The sequence below is a fragment of the Desarmillaria tabescens genome, assembly GCF_030435595.1.
Source record: "Desarmillaria tabescens strain CCBAS 213 chromosome Unknown EV420scaffold_37, whole genome shotgun sequence".
Lineage (NCBI taxonomy): Eukaryota > Fungi > Basidiomycota > Agaricomycetes > Agaricales > Physalacriaceae > Desarmillaria > Desarmillaria tabescens.
In genome coordinates this window covers 84,906-97,893 of record NW_026848336.1, presented here as the reverse complement: position 1 = coordinate 97,893, position 12,988 = coordinate 84,906, and the positions used below count along the sequence as shown (strand labels likewise).

At 49.2% G+C, this 12,988-nt stretch overlaps 6 protein-coding genes across 6 annotated transcripts; 2 read left to right on the top strand and 4 right to left on the bottom strand.

The window, feature by feature from the left end:
• Positions 1-64: 64 nt before the first annotated feature.
• Positions 65-1,238, top strand: EV420DRAFT_761774 (uncharacterized protein). Its single transcript, XM_060483377.1, has 3 exons — positions 65-153; positions 214-992; positions 1,037-1,238. The coding sequence occupies exon 2, from the start codon at positions 425-427 to the stop codon at positions 980-982; it is 558 nt and encodes a 185-aa protein (XP_060327023.1). The 5' UTR covers positions 65-153; positions 214-424; the 3' UTR covers positions 983-992; positions 1,037-1,238.
• Positions 1,150-1,853, bottom strand: EV420DRAFT_1646723 (uncharacterized protein; the record flags this gene model as incomplete). The annotated part of the gene is made up of 2 exons (XM_060477946.1): positions 1,150-1,464; positions 1,518-1,853. The coding sequence occupies 2 exons, from the start codon at positions 1,851-1,853 to the stop codon at positions 1,150-1,152; spliced, it is 651 nt and encodes a 216-aa protein (XP_060327022.1).
• Positions 1,854-3,587: 1,734 nt separating this feature from the next.
• On the bottom strand, positions 3,588-5,426 carry EV420DRAFT_1646722 (cytochrome P450 monooxygenase; the record flags this gene model as incomplete). The annotated part of the gene is made up of 6 exons (XM_060477945.1): positions 3,588-3,662; positions 3,717-4,203; positions 4,254-4,330; positions 4,377-4,759; positions 4,805-5,167; positions 5,222-5,426. The coding sequence occupies 6 exons, from the start codon at positions 5,424-5,426 to the stop codon at positions 3,588-3,590; spliced, it is 1,590 nt and encodes a 529-aa protein (XP_060327021.1).
• A 1,145-nt stretch (positions 5,427-6,571) lies between these two features.
• Positions 6,572-8,099, top strand: EV420DRAFT_1646721 (uncharacterized protein; the record flags this gene model as incomplete). The annotated part of the gene is made up of 11 exons (XM_060477944.1): positions 6,572-6,749; positions 6,801-6,819; positions 6,876-6,930; positions 6,984-7,010; positions 7,068-7,152; positions 7,204-7,284; positions 7,338-7,405; positions 7,465-7,534; positions 7,581-7,675; positions 7,725-7,892; positions 7,947-8,099. 11 exons carry the CDS (start codon positions 6,572-6,574, stop codon positions 8,097-8,099), a joined length of 999 nt encoding a protein of 332 aa, XP_060327020.1.
• Positions 8,100-8,338: 239 nt separating this feature from the next.
• EV420DRAFT_761568 (Alpha/Beta hydrolase protein) lies at positions 8,339-10,935 on the bottom strand. Its single transcript, XM_060483376.1, has 12 exons — positions 10,532-10,935; positions 10,322-10,470; positions 10,197-10,271; positions 10,078-10,138; positions 9,907-10,026; positions 9,803-9,855; positions 9,694-9,749; positions 9,588-9,639; positions 9,407-9,537; positions 9,144-9,347; positions 8,627-9,092; positions 8,339-8,572 (listed from the first exon to the last, which is right to left on the bottom strand). The coding sequence occupies exons 1-12, from the start codon at positions 10,629-10,631 to the stop codon at positions 8,453-8,455; spliced, it is 1,587 nt and encodes a 528-aa protein (XP_060327019.1). The 5' UTR covers positions 10,632-10,935; the 3' UTR covers positions 8,339-8,452.
• Positions 10,936-12,712, bottom strand: EV420DRAFT_761567 (uncharacterized protein). Its single transcript, XM_060483375.1, has 2 exons — positions 11,140-12,712; positions 10,936-11,086 (listed from the first exon to the last, which is right to left on the bottom strand). The coding sequence occupies exon 1, from the start codon at positions 12,484-12,486 to the stop codon at positions 11,293-11,295; it is 1,194 nt and encodes a 397-aa protein (XP_060327018.1). The 5' UTR covers positions 12,487-12,712; the 3' UTR covers positions 10,936-11,086; positions 11,140-11,292.
• Between the last annotated feature and the right edge of the window lie 276 nt (positions 12,713-12,988).

The window sequence follows — 12,988 nt, the reverse complement described above, 5'->3', positions numbered from 1 at the left end:
AGATTCTTTGCCTGGAACATGACATTACATAACTTCTTCCGATACTACCCTTCGGACCTCGAAATAACCATCATCAGACTCCGAGTCACGATAGAGAGGCGTCTATCTTCCCACTTCCCACTAACCCCGTTTCACTGGACGGCAATCTCAGAGGTACGTTTCACGCTGTGACCTATATTACTAGCTGTTGATTAGACGCGGCAGGAATTACAGCACAGTATCTTGGCTGCAGCCGTACATGCAAAGATAGCCACACAGTGCAGTCATCCTCCTAGAACGAGGCCATAAACCATCAATATCCATTTGTCCATCTGTGGACCACGGGTCCACTTGAAGTGTTGCATGACTCAACACGGCTTATACTTATAAGCCACCACTTCTCTGTTCGAATACCAATTTCCCTAGTCTTCTCTTTTCTCTAAGCATGCCCAACCCATCCCCCCACCCTATTATCGCTTATCGGATAGACAACTCCCACCTCAACGACTCTAGATACCAACCGGGTGTCGCTCCATCATCCTGTCGGCTTCACTGGGATATGTGGAAAAATCCCGAATACTCCGCTATCGACACGGGCGCCACAGACTCCAACGGGAAATACCAGTACATCGCGCTCGCTCGAGCTGTCGATCGACACCTCCGTTTTATCATCATCACGTGTGGCGCATTCCCTGAGTCGTGGGGACCTATTCGCGTAGAGAACACCCACCACCACACGGTGACTATCCATAACGTGCTGCAGAGCATTTATCGGTACTTGCGTGTTCCGCTGACGCGCGCGGAACAGGCTATGCTGAGCCGTAAACAGCGCGAGATGATGATGAGGACGCTCTTTGCGAATCCGGGGACGGCGTCGACGCTTACTCGGGGGCACTATTTGGGTGCGAACCATTACTTTGGTGGGCTTACGCCGTCGCTGGGGTTTACCGACACGTACATCCTGACGCTTCGACGCTCAGGCCAAGGACAAGCACGGGGTTAGTCAGTCCCAGGTGAGCTCATTTATAGTTCATGATGGCGTGGTAATAACTCAAAGGCATTGCCTAGAAGTACAGATAAATGGGACGACTGATACATAAAGGAGCAAGTCAGAGCATACAGTCCCGCCTGATACCTCATCTCCCGTCTCTGCGCCAAGGTATTCGGGCACTATAAAGTCCCAGGGAAGTACTCCACCAGCGCCCTTTCGTCCGTAATCTTCTCCGGCTCTTTTCCAGGGGAGCTCGAGGGAGCAATGGATAACCGCTTTATAGGTGGCGATGGCATAGCTACGGCTACGGCCACCTGCACATCTACTGGTCCTGATACGTCGTTGTCATCGTCGTCATCATCATCATTCAGAGATGAAGAATCTCCATCTCGACGTGATCGAAGAAACTGGTGAAGTGGTAGAAAGGCTACACTGCTCTTCGAGTGATCACGTTTGGTATCAGAGATGGGATAATGCACGATGGCAGAGATGGGCTGTTACAAGCCCCAGCGTTAGTTACAATGGATGATCGTGTGACCGAGCTCACCATTATAGTCTCCCAGGCATCTGACGTGCTTGCGCGCTTTCCCGTCCATAAATCCCACAACTTTGGCCTCTTGCCTAAATGTCTCAGCCGCTCATCCACATCTGCTCTTGATCCAACCGCGGTCCCAAACTGTATCCTCCTCCATCCAAACACTGCGATCATCGCTGCAGCGAAGAGCCCAATTGCCAGGAACGCAAGGATAAGCGGGGGTGACGAGCCTGGGGAAAAGAAGCTTGGGTTACTGTTGTTGTTCGAGTCGGTACTGCTTGAAGAAGGAGCCGCATTCGACTCAGTGCTAGAAGACACAGCGGACGTGGACGCTATGGAGGAGGACATTGTTCATGGTCTTGAAGAAAGAGCATGACACGAAAGAAGTCTTAGAGCAAATAGATTCCGGGTCCGTGAGAAGTTGTTACTTACATATCCGGTGATATTTTCGGAAGACAAAGACTCACGGTGGCTTCTTCCAGGACGCTCATGTGATGTAAACATAATCATACGATATAAAGATAGGACAGATGTAGAGTCGAGTCCCCCACACCCGCGATGCACAGTCGATCGCGGAGTGGAACCTAGATGATCGATTGTCATCGAGGAACCTATGAAGGGGCAAATGTTTCCGCCGGCTGTGTTGCACTGATCCTTGATATTCCTGGGAATTCGTTCAGCTCTCCCTGCGCCGGCTGGATCTTCCAATACAGAGTGAAACTTCCGCGGGACGCACTGGTAACGCGACCTCAGACACGAGAACAAGCGAGGATCGCGTTACCTGTTTAGGTCTTGGAAATGAAGGATGAGAAAATAGTTTTGATCCACCAAGATGAATACATGTCCTCTGTAGAAGATCTACCGTCGATACTACCACTAGCAAACCAAGTGGCTTTTCTGATACAAAGTGAGACATCCGCACGGACGACCCACTTGAACGAAGGCGCGACATGATAAGCGCGACATGATATCTCGCTAATACATATGCACCGGGGTGACTTGCCCGCATCGTAGCGGAATTGACATCCATCTCCGGATCATTCTAGCATCCGGGATACATCATTCTCTATGCCTATCTATAGGTGGTGTAAGTGAAGAGTGTCATTCCAGTCCGTCGCGTTGGTGAAAGATTATTTATAAAACCATCAGCCCAAGCATAACCACCGAGACAACAGTGTAGAAATTGCCGGCCGACGCTGCGCACTAGTCGAGAGCCGAAAGTACGAGAGTAGGAACTCCAGTTTCAACAACTCATACTAGCGGAAAGCACTGACACTGGCACGCCTCAGCACTCACTTTTACAGGAAGGCTACGGAACCCCATTATCAGTTGTACACTTTGTCCAAACCATCCCTACTAGTCAATTAGATCTTCAAGGGGTTGATGTACTATACGGTTTTAAAAGTTTCCCTTCATCACCTATTGGCGACCTCGCAGCCTATTATCCAAAGCGCGATTATCCGACTTTGCTAGCTTTCAGGGAGATCCAAATCTGCACGATTGGACAAGAAATCTTAATCAGGTCCCACTGGTGCCACTGAAATGGGACAAGCCCAACAGGATAGGATATCAGCAACCGTCTTCAAGCTCAGGTATCCGATGTCTGCCTCTCTCAAATGCTTAATTCTCTCCAACTTTGCAGATAGCTCACACTGCCGCTTCTTCTATTTCGAGTGAGAAATGATTGGCGACATTTCGACTGAGTTCAGATATGAAGAGGTTCAGATAAGCTTGCGTCAAAGCTTGGATTTGTTTAGTTCCAATTCATTGACGTGACTCGAAATGAGAACATCACTATCTGGGTCTTTTCTGGCATTCGGTTGGGTCTGTGAAGATCAATAAAAATTTCTTCCTTGCGAAAGCCACCGGCGAAGTCTTAACATGGATTGGGAAAGTTCGGCGGGCGGTACGGGATAGGTGTGGTAGAGGTTAGCATCCGTGACCGCTGAACTTTACTATGAGAATGACAGTGGTTCGCATGGACAAGACACGGTGGCGCAACCTTTCTACAATCGAAACCCCTACAATAGCAGTGTCCATAAAATACAATTGCCTTCCTCGGGCTTACATTGAACGGTACATTCAGAGTACATCGCGCCTCTTGATACCCACCCTGCACTTCAACGGCTTCCTCAAGAAACCCTCCCTCGTCGGTAACTATCACCACCATCAGCACACAACAACACATACACGAGGGAAAAAGCCACATACCTCCGCATCAGGATCCTCTAACACGAAATGGAACCTCCTCAAAATCGACGAAACGATGATCTGCAACTCCAACGATGCGAGATTACGCCCTACGCACGCCCTCGGCCCAAGGGAGAACGGGTTGAATGTCTTCTGGATGAGCCCATTATCCCTCTCAAACCATCTCTCAGGCCTGTACTCTTCAATGTCATCCCCCCACACCACAGGGTCCCGGTGGATTGTATAACTCGGCACACTCAAAATCGCACCCTCAGGGAAATGGTGTCCATGGACCGTCATCCCTCCTTCGGGAACAATCCGTGGGAGACCCAGAGCAGACGTCGAGTGCAACCGCAAACCTTCATTGATACATGCGTCGAGGTAAGGGAGGTTCTTCACCTCGTCGGCTGTCGATACCGAGTCGTTGAGCTGCTCGTCGAGTTCTTTGTGCAGTTTGGCTTGGACGTGCGGGTTTCTGGCAAGGTAGTAGATTATAGCACAAGTGGAACTGCAAAGTTTTCATCAGAATCAGATCATCCCTTTGACATAGGCACATACTTGGACGTAGTATCCGAGCCTGCTATGAGAAGCGTGAGAGCTTCGGCAGTAAGTTCTTCTCGACCCATGGGTTTGCCCTATGGAAATTTGATGATGCATTATGGTACAAGGATATCGGCGCACCTTGTCATCTTTGCCGACTTGGAGCTTGCTGAGTAAATCAGTTCTATCCGTAGGTATTGCCAGCCGTTTCGCAACAGCCATGATAGCGATACCGGCGAGAGACTTTACCGCTTTACCTCCGACTTGGAATATTGGCAGTTTTCGCGCGATGGGACGCCACCAGGAGGGAAAGACGCCCATGGTCATTGAAAACTCGCCTCGGTCGTTTAGAATTTGGACGGCTGGTATCTCGACGACCGCGCAGGATTTCTTTTCACCGATAGTAGCTAGGCCTTCCTCGTTGTTCTTGGGAACCGGGGCAGAGTCTTTGGCGGCCATGATCATTCCGAAGGGTGCGCCAAAGGCGAGATCACCGATTATGTCGAATGCGAGGTAGTTGGTCCCTAGATGAGGTGTAAGCAGGGTACAGCTGAAAATTAGAGACGTACAAGGAAGACAGTCAAGCCAGAGGCGACCGTCGTGACCGGACCAGCCTCCGTCACCCTCAGTACCCGACTCGCCCTTGATGGCACCGTCAAACAAGCGCTCCCATTGACTGATAAGTTGTCCAACATAAAGGCGGAGACTCGGTTCGAATTCCAAGACGCTCTTCTGCGAGAATATATGCGATATGATCTTTCGCTTACGGCTGTGTTGAGCGCGATCCCGAGTGTTGAAGAGGCCCCTTTGAATCGAGACAAAGGCATCGTAGAAGGGCGATTTCAAGGCACCATTGCCATGCGCATACACGACCTGTAGAGCCTCCGGGGAAGCGATAGAAAGGTGGTTGGGTGCTATTCTCACAAAGGTACCTATAGCCCAGGGTTAGACAACGAAATGCTACTATATCAAGCGCATATACTCACCATACTTCTTGTGCATCTCATGCACTGTCTCGGAGCGGTGACCCCCATATGATACCCATCCCAACCATGCGTCAGAGAACTTTGCGAGGAAAGGGCCGGGGAAAGAACGAAAGCCGTACGGGTCAAAGAAATAGGCTGCTAAGTGAAGAAGGAGCACGAAGACGAGAGCAGCGACGACGGGAGGCAGCAAGTCGAGGTGTAACATGGCTGGGCGGGGTAGGACATGTTGGTCGGGGTTTATATAGAGCGTGACTTGGATCGATCAGACGGTGCTAAGTTTGACCAAGTTTGAGGTTGAAATCGGAATAAGATTGAAGATCCGTGCAAACAGCAGTCAAGTCATGGGTTAAGCGAAGTCAGCTTGAGCGACGGACACGGACACTTCTATGGTTCTTGGACGAGTACCGGCAATCATCATCTTGTTACCGGCACTCTTCCAACTACTACCACCATGCACGGCACTAATTTGGCCCATTCTACTTGGCTTGCAGGTGATATTACGGCGGTGACCTCTCATAGGGCAAAGATAACGATGCTCGTTACTTCGCGAAACCACCAGCTTCTCAATGGGCTGACTCGGGCACTGGCGTTCGTCTGATAATGATATGACTGTGTACCCAAGCATCTGATGCGTACAGCAGTTGATATCACGGCGACGACCTTTCACAGGACAAAGATAACGATGCTTATACACCTTGCGAAACTATAGTTAGCTTCTCAATAGGCCGACACCGAACACTGGCGTCCACCTGATAATGACTGCAAGATATCACCCTGCTTTTCCGTGGGCCGTGGATTCTTAGTTATGGCAATACGTAGGTTCATTTCACTTCAAGTCGCAGCAGAAAGTCGGTCCTCGAAAAATCTCGCGCTAAACTGCTGAATAGCATTATAGCAAGTGCGAATTTGATTCACCCGCAACTCTATAACGATATAATTACAAGGCATCGCCTCTCCATTTCCCGTCGGTTACTATTTATGGTGTTCGGTGCCAACGCGTATATAGGGATGGTATCTTGACCCTGCCTATCACACTGATGTCTAACTAACAATGCGCCTGCAGAAGCATCTACGACCATCATCGATACTCTTCAAGGCCTATTTGAACACCATGAGCATAGCATCTGAGCATACCCTCTGTCTTCGCCGTCACTGCATACTACGGTAGAATCTAGTGATGTTCTAATCTTAGCACTCTCCACAACAGCCACCAAATGCCATCTGCAATTCCCTGAAACAACCCCAATATGCTAAAAATTTTGTTGCCGCTCCAATACTTCCCACAGGTTTCTTCTTTCAACTCTACCATCACCACCACCACCACCACACTCCTTCGTAGCCCCACGCAAAATGTACTCTATACCTACTCTTTCCCTTTCCCTCTTCCTAGTCGGCGCACAGGCCCAGAACACGTACAGCGCTACCTACCTGCCGAATAATGCACCCGAAACATCAGAGGAGGGCCAGACTGGCACCAACAAGTGTGGTGACGGCTTCAACCAGACCTCGATGTGCCAGAACGCCTACAGTATGTCGATTTTGACGGCACGGAAGTCACGGAGCTAACCATGCTGTTTAGTCAATGGAGTGGACGACTTGTACGTGTCTGACCCGCCAATACTATGTTGCATCGTGGCATTCACGCCTATTCCAGCTGTCTTTGGGCACCACCAGAGCCTGGTGCAACATCTACCATCGGAGAAACAGAGGTACTTCTCATTTGCTCATCCCATCGCCTCCACCGCTAAGTAATCAATTCAAGCGTATCGAAGTTGCTTGGTGTACAAAGGTGAACCATATTTCGCCCAACCTTATCACCTACCCGTCTCACTGCTCACTGTTACAGGAAGGCTACGGCACCCGTTTAATTCCAGATGGAGCCATCACCGGCGCACACTTTGTGCAAACTCCCGATTTCGTCCAAATCACTGGTTAGTCTCACTGCCCCACCTCATAGCACCGAATCCGAACGGAGATTACAGGTTCGGGAAACTTGACAATGCTGAACATCCCAACTGGAGATGGCGGAGGCGAGTTGGATCCCCATGGGGCTGACGGGAATGGTTTTTAAACTTTCCCTCTATCTGAAAATGGCAGTATTTTCATGGTCATCTAGGTAACCCCATTGGCGGTCTCGTATTCTCCAAAGCTTTCGGAAACCTGGAGCAGATCTTTGAGTGGACAGTACGTCGAATCCTCCTCTTTCCTCTCTTTCCTCTCCAGCACTCATTGGCACTTCTCAGAACTTCATGTCCGACCAGCAATTCTGCTTCCGCGCGTGCAACCCTGCTGGTAGCCAAGCTCCCATCTATTGTACGCGATTTCCCCTTCCCCATCCCTTCCTTATCCCTCTTTCCAGGCCAACACATCTACGACGAGATGGGCTGCGCGTGGAACATGCCCGCGAGTTATGACGCTGGGGTCTTCGAGTCGTGCCAGGGTGACAGCGGCGAAGTGCGCATAGTTGGCTTTCTCTGAATTTGGACTGACAAGTGCTATCCAGCCGATGGGCGTGTACGGCGGCTCGACGTTCTCCCAGGGCCAGCCTTCGACGCCCTCTGCGCACGCCGCGCCGTCTTCGTCCAACTGCCAGACGACGTCAACAATTGAGAATGGACATCAGGTATCGGGGAGTAGTGTGCTTTCGAGCGTTACTGCCTCTGTTACTAGTGTAAGTTGTATGTTGGTGATTCTTTTTCTTTGAAAGTTGATTACTTGTTTCTAGTCTGGTGCATCTGGCTCCCGTACTAGTAGATCCAGCGCGAGCGCGACTAACAGCTCTAATGCCGCGTCCACCAACGCGATATCTTTCAGGGGTTATTTCTACACTGTTGCATCGATGGTTCCGGTTATGCTCGGAGCAGTGATGGTTTTGTAAACGATTTTCAATTCACGCGACGGACAGTGAACTATTGACACTCTTTTTACTCATACCACCTATAGATAGGACATTCCATATGAATTTGATGTACCCCCGGACAATGCTAGGATGGGACATCAATTTTACTATATTGTGATACGGGCAAGACATCCCGGTCCAAACTGTACGTATCTATCAGCGGGATACCGTGTCTGCGTTTCAGATACTTATCTTTGAGTGAATTATTGCTTGAGATTCGATCTAAGACTTATACTGTTGAATAGACGATCATTCAAATTAAGGCTATGGAAGGACCGCAAGCAATCTCGTTACAAACAGCTGAGGGTAAAGAACGAAATCTGTCGCCCGCATCAAATCTTAATCTCCTCCTTCAGGCCGTGCCAGAAATTGCACCTGGCAGACAACGCGTCCGTAATATTCTCAAGGTGTATACCACCAGGATGAAGCAACATGCGCGGGTTCCCCTTAGCCTACAGGTTCTCGTTAGAAATTCCGAAGGCTCTGTAGATACAAACTCAACATACAGTCCATTCTGGTTCATTTTGCGCCATGGGCGTGCCGCCGGTCGCAAACGATGTCCAATACTCACGCATGGCTTCGAAGAGTGCTAAATCATCTGCATTCGCCGAAGACGAAGAAGAAGGAAAGAGCGCTGCGAGATCGGCGCCATGGTTCGAACCGAGATGTGGGTTATCGTACCGATACTGGAACGCGTCGAGTCCGGATTGCTTAGCAGCTTCGGTAATCAAAATGGCTGTACAGATATATCGCATCTCCCCATACATCTGTTGGCCTTGCAAGTCAAACGAATTGCTATAATCCGCGAGCGGGTAGAGCTCCAGAGCCTTGACGAAGCTCTCGTTTGTAAAGGTATGATACTGGCCTTGCAAAAAGAAGTATACGGTGTCTTCTGTGGCATTGGGGGTTCTGGTGTTCGCCCATGGCGCTGCGATATTGGAAGACCAGTCGGCGCCTTCGTTGGTATTGGAGCTGGACACGCGCAAATGAAGTGGTGGTAGAAGTAGTCAGGACGTCACTTACCCATAGAAGAGAGGTATCTGAGCAAAGGTCCTTTCTCTGAAAGCCTCCACGGGCCTTTTCGATATGAACGAACCATCCAAGATAGGGGCAAAGGAAAAAATAGTCGTGGGCTTTGACGCGAGAACCTTATTCCCAGCCGCTGTTAGATCGTTCACATCAGCTTCGCGGAGACACGTCATAGGGTCCTTGTCTGGGTCACAGCCCCTGCGAAAGAAAAAAACGACAATGAGCATCCGGTATGTAGTGACTCTACAAAAACTTACACGTTTACTGCGAAATCTGTGAAAATCCCTTCGACATATACACTATCGAATGCAGGTGTGAAGCTCATGGAAGGACTATCACCCATTGCTGCTACGAAGAGACCTTCCGTGTCACCTCCGTTCGCAACAACCTAAGAACCAATCATCAGCAGATGCGAAAAGGCTTCTCGTGTCTGTCTACCTGGAACATCGTAGACCCGGCGCCTGCTGATTCGCCCCAAATTGTCACGCGCCTTGTACGAGAAGCAACGTGATGAGAAAGAAGTCGTCAATGAGAGAAAACTTACTTAGGATCGCCACCAAAGTGGGAAATATATTTCTGGAGCCATCGAAGAGCAGCCCGCTGTGAGAAGGAAAGCGTCAAGGAGCGTTGTTCTGCTGGAAGATTCAATATACTTGGTCCAGCAGTCCTGCGTTCAGGGCGCCATTAGCCTTTAGCTTCGAGCCGCCTTGGTGGGAATAAGCACATCGAACACTTCAGGAGTCAAGAGAGAACAAACCCAGAAATCCAAACTGTCCCAAGCGATACTGCGACGAAGCGTAAATGAATGGTTTAGCTGAGGATTGAAACAAAGCATTTGGCGGGAACCCAATCGAACTGCCACTTTGAAATCCGCCGCCTCCCAGAGTATTAGGAAGATCCAAGGGAAAAAAATGAAACAATAGTATACCATGAAAGTAGATCAAGACCGGTAGTTTATCAGCGGTATCAGTTCCAATGGGGATGTTGACCTACAAACGAGGATAGATCAGAGGTGGCGGTGATGGACACACTGTACGTATGTTATACATTGATGAACAAACAGTCCTCAGAGGCACCACTAGGAACTGTAGACGTGGCCGTTTCAATGCATACATCGCCAAACTGTCGATTTCCGTTGGTTCCATATACCCACAATGAGGAAATCCACTTACTTGAGTAGCATCTACGTTCCCCAGATGATTAGAAGGAGGGAACACTGGTGCCCTCCACCTCAGATCGTTCACAGGAGGGTCCGAAAATGCTATTCCGCGAAAGTAGATAATTCCTGCATCCTCGTCTTGCAACCCGGTGAATGTTCCGTCTAGAGTAAAAGAAAAATATGAGCGGACTCGAAAAGCATAGTAAGAAAATGCTGTGGGTACAGTCCAGTGCAACCGTCGTGTTTATCACCGACGAAGAGGCCCCGAGGACAGTAAAGCAGAGCACAAGAAGACTTTTCCAACCCAGAGATAAGGGTAGCATGGTGGATGGGATGAGAAAGAACGGTCCTATACGGACGGTAGTCCCGCATACCGCATCATGAAGTGGCACAGGAGAGTAATACCATTTTGGAATGGCCGAAAAATACGCCCTGAATACTCAAAGTACTGTATGTGTCATCAAATAACATGCAGAAGATTCGGCAGGCTCGCGTGACGTGGAGGAGAGGCGAGAAGGTGATCCATGAATAAACATATTTCTCCTAAGAATATACCTAGACAATCAAGCTGACTAGAAAAAGTCCCGGCCGGACCAAAGATTCAGAGTGTTAATCGCCGGGGTCATAATTAGGTTTGTATTCAGGGAAAAGGTGGCCAAGAGGATGGCCGGTTTCGCTCGGTAGAGAAACTGGTGTCCTAAATAGATCTAGAGCTTTTTTGCAGGACCTGGATAGCCTTAAGGCGATAATCGGAAATTGTGTTTCCAGCAGCAAGGTTCTATGATGTATGGCGAGTCTGAGTCCTGAGTCACCACACCGCAAGACACGTACGCGTAAATTGAGAAGGGCATGTTATTGATGTGTCATAGTCGACTGTTGCAGTATTTGCGGAGACCACGAGAACGTGAAAGAGTTGGTCACCCTGGGTGTATATTGAAATCTCTAGCCTCTGGTCGGGAGCAACGGTGTCTATTCCCCTCGCCTCTACACCGAATTCTCCAGCCTCGCGAGAGTGATTCGTGCTCCGTCCAGCTCTTGGGGCTCTTCCGCCCCCACCGTGACATCGAAACCATCTTCTTGATATGGGATAAACTGGTCATTTACGGAGTCTACAGCATATTTCGATGCGGCAATAACTCGTATGACATGGAATGATGAGGTATGCCGGCGGGAGTCAATCATAGAGGTGAGCGAATTCCATGATGTCAAGTCAACGCCCGTCGACTGACGTAGATGCAGACGTTGCAAGTCGGGTAAGATGGCTAGAGAGGCAGTCAAGGCATTGAAAAAGCTATCCTCGGTGGACCGGAGGGTGATATCAAGGCATAATAGCGACTGCATCATAGAAAGGGACTGTTGGATAAATGTCGGGCATGACACCATGCCAGGACCAACGGCAAGGCTGTCGAGCTGGCAATGAGAACGGCGAAGCAAGTCATTCAGGTTGAATGCATCCTGGTCCGAGAGGACACTCGTCACGCGTACGAGCTCTAACGTGAGATGTTGAAGGGAGGGTAGGTGTAGGTGTCGAAGTAGACTTGTAGAATCTACATATAGACGTCGGAGTCTAAGAAGGGATATGGGGTTAGGGTGAGAGATGTCTTGTGGTATCATTGAAGTATCAAGATGACACTCTTCAAGGAACTGGTATGTCTCTAGACGATAGAGGTCGGTAGTACAACCTGCGAGATGTGTGACATGCCTAGGTAACTCGAGATCACCCAGGCCATGCATCTTATATAATGCCACTTTGTGAAGGCGAGGGGCGCTAGAGAAGATAGTTCGATCACTTTCTGGTAAGATCTTCCTTGGAGAATACTGTGATTCCGTCAGGTCCATCAGTAGCAATGATTCCAACAAAGGAAGATTCCCTTTGACAATATTCGTCTCCTTTAAGTAGTACAGTTCAATACGCAGTACCACATGTCTCCACCTACGACAGTGCTGAAGAACGACCGAAAACGCCTGCATACATGGACTTGGATAAGGCTGGGGACACCAAGTGGAAATATTGATGTCCAAAGGATGCGAATGGGAGTGAAGAAAAATGGTTTCAAGCAGAGCAGGAGCATTTTTGCAGCTGTCGGCACAAATGAAATTAATGGTGAGACGGAACCAGAGAGAGGGGAAGATAAAACGATATCCCCCCAGAGTCCATAGACGTAACTGAGAATCCATGGCCCTTCAGCGATGCCGAAAACATTGCCGTAATAATCCCAATCACGTCTTCGAACTCGCTGAAATATGGCTAGTAGAACATCATTTGGAAGACGGCGTATAGGGGCCAGTGTCGAATCCCATGACTTGTATGATTTTCGTATTTTATTACGGTGGTCCCGCATTTTTCTTTCGACTTGCTTGAGATGGTCAAGTAAGGCATTGTATTTCTCATCCTGCTCCTTGAGGTGGGCTATGGTAAAGCGGATATGTGGTCTGTCTGTGTCGAGAAGCGGTCGCCTTTCGCGGAGCAAATCTGAGGCCTCGAATTTGAGGGTACCACATGGATGTAAAGACGGCTCTGGGACTGATTATTCCAAAGCGTTCAAGTGAAAGGCTGCATATTCGAAAGTAGGTTTCGCCTCCATTATCTTCCTAATGTTTCGTTAGTTGCATTCTGGTAAGTATAGGGAGCCTGTCGTACATTGATCGTTTAATGCAAGGTGACGGTTGAGGGACGGTA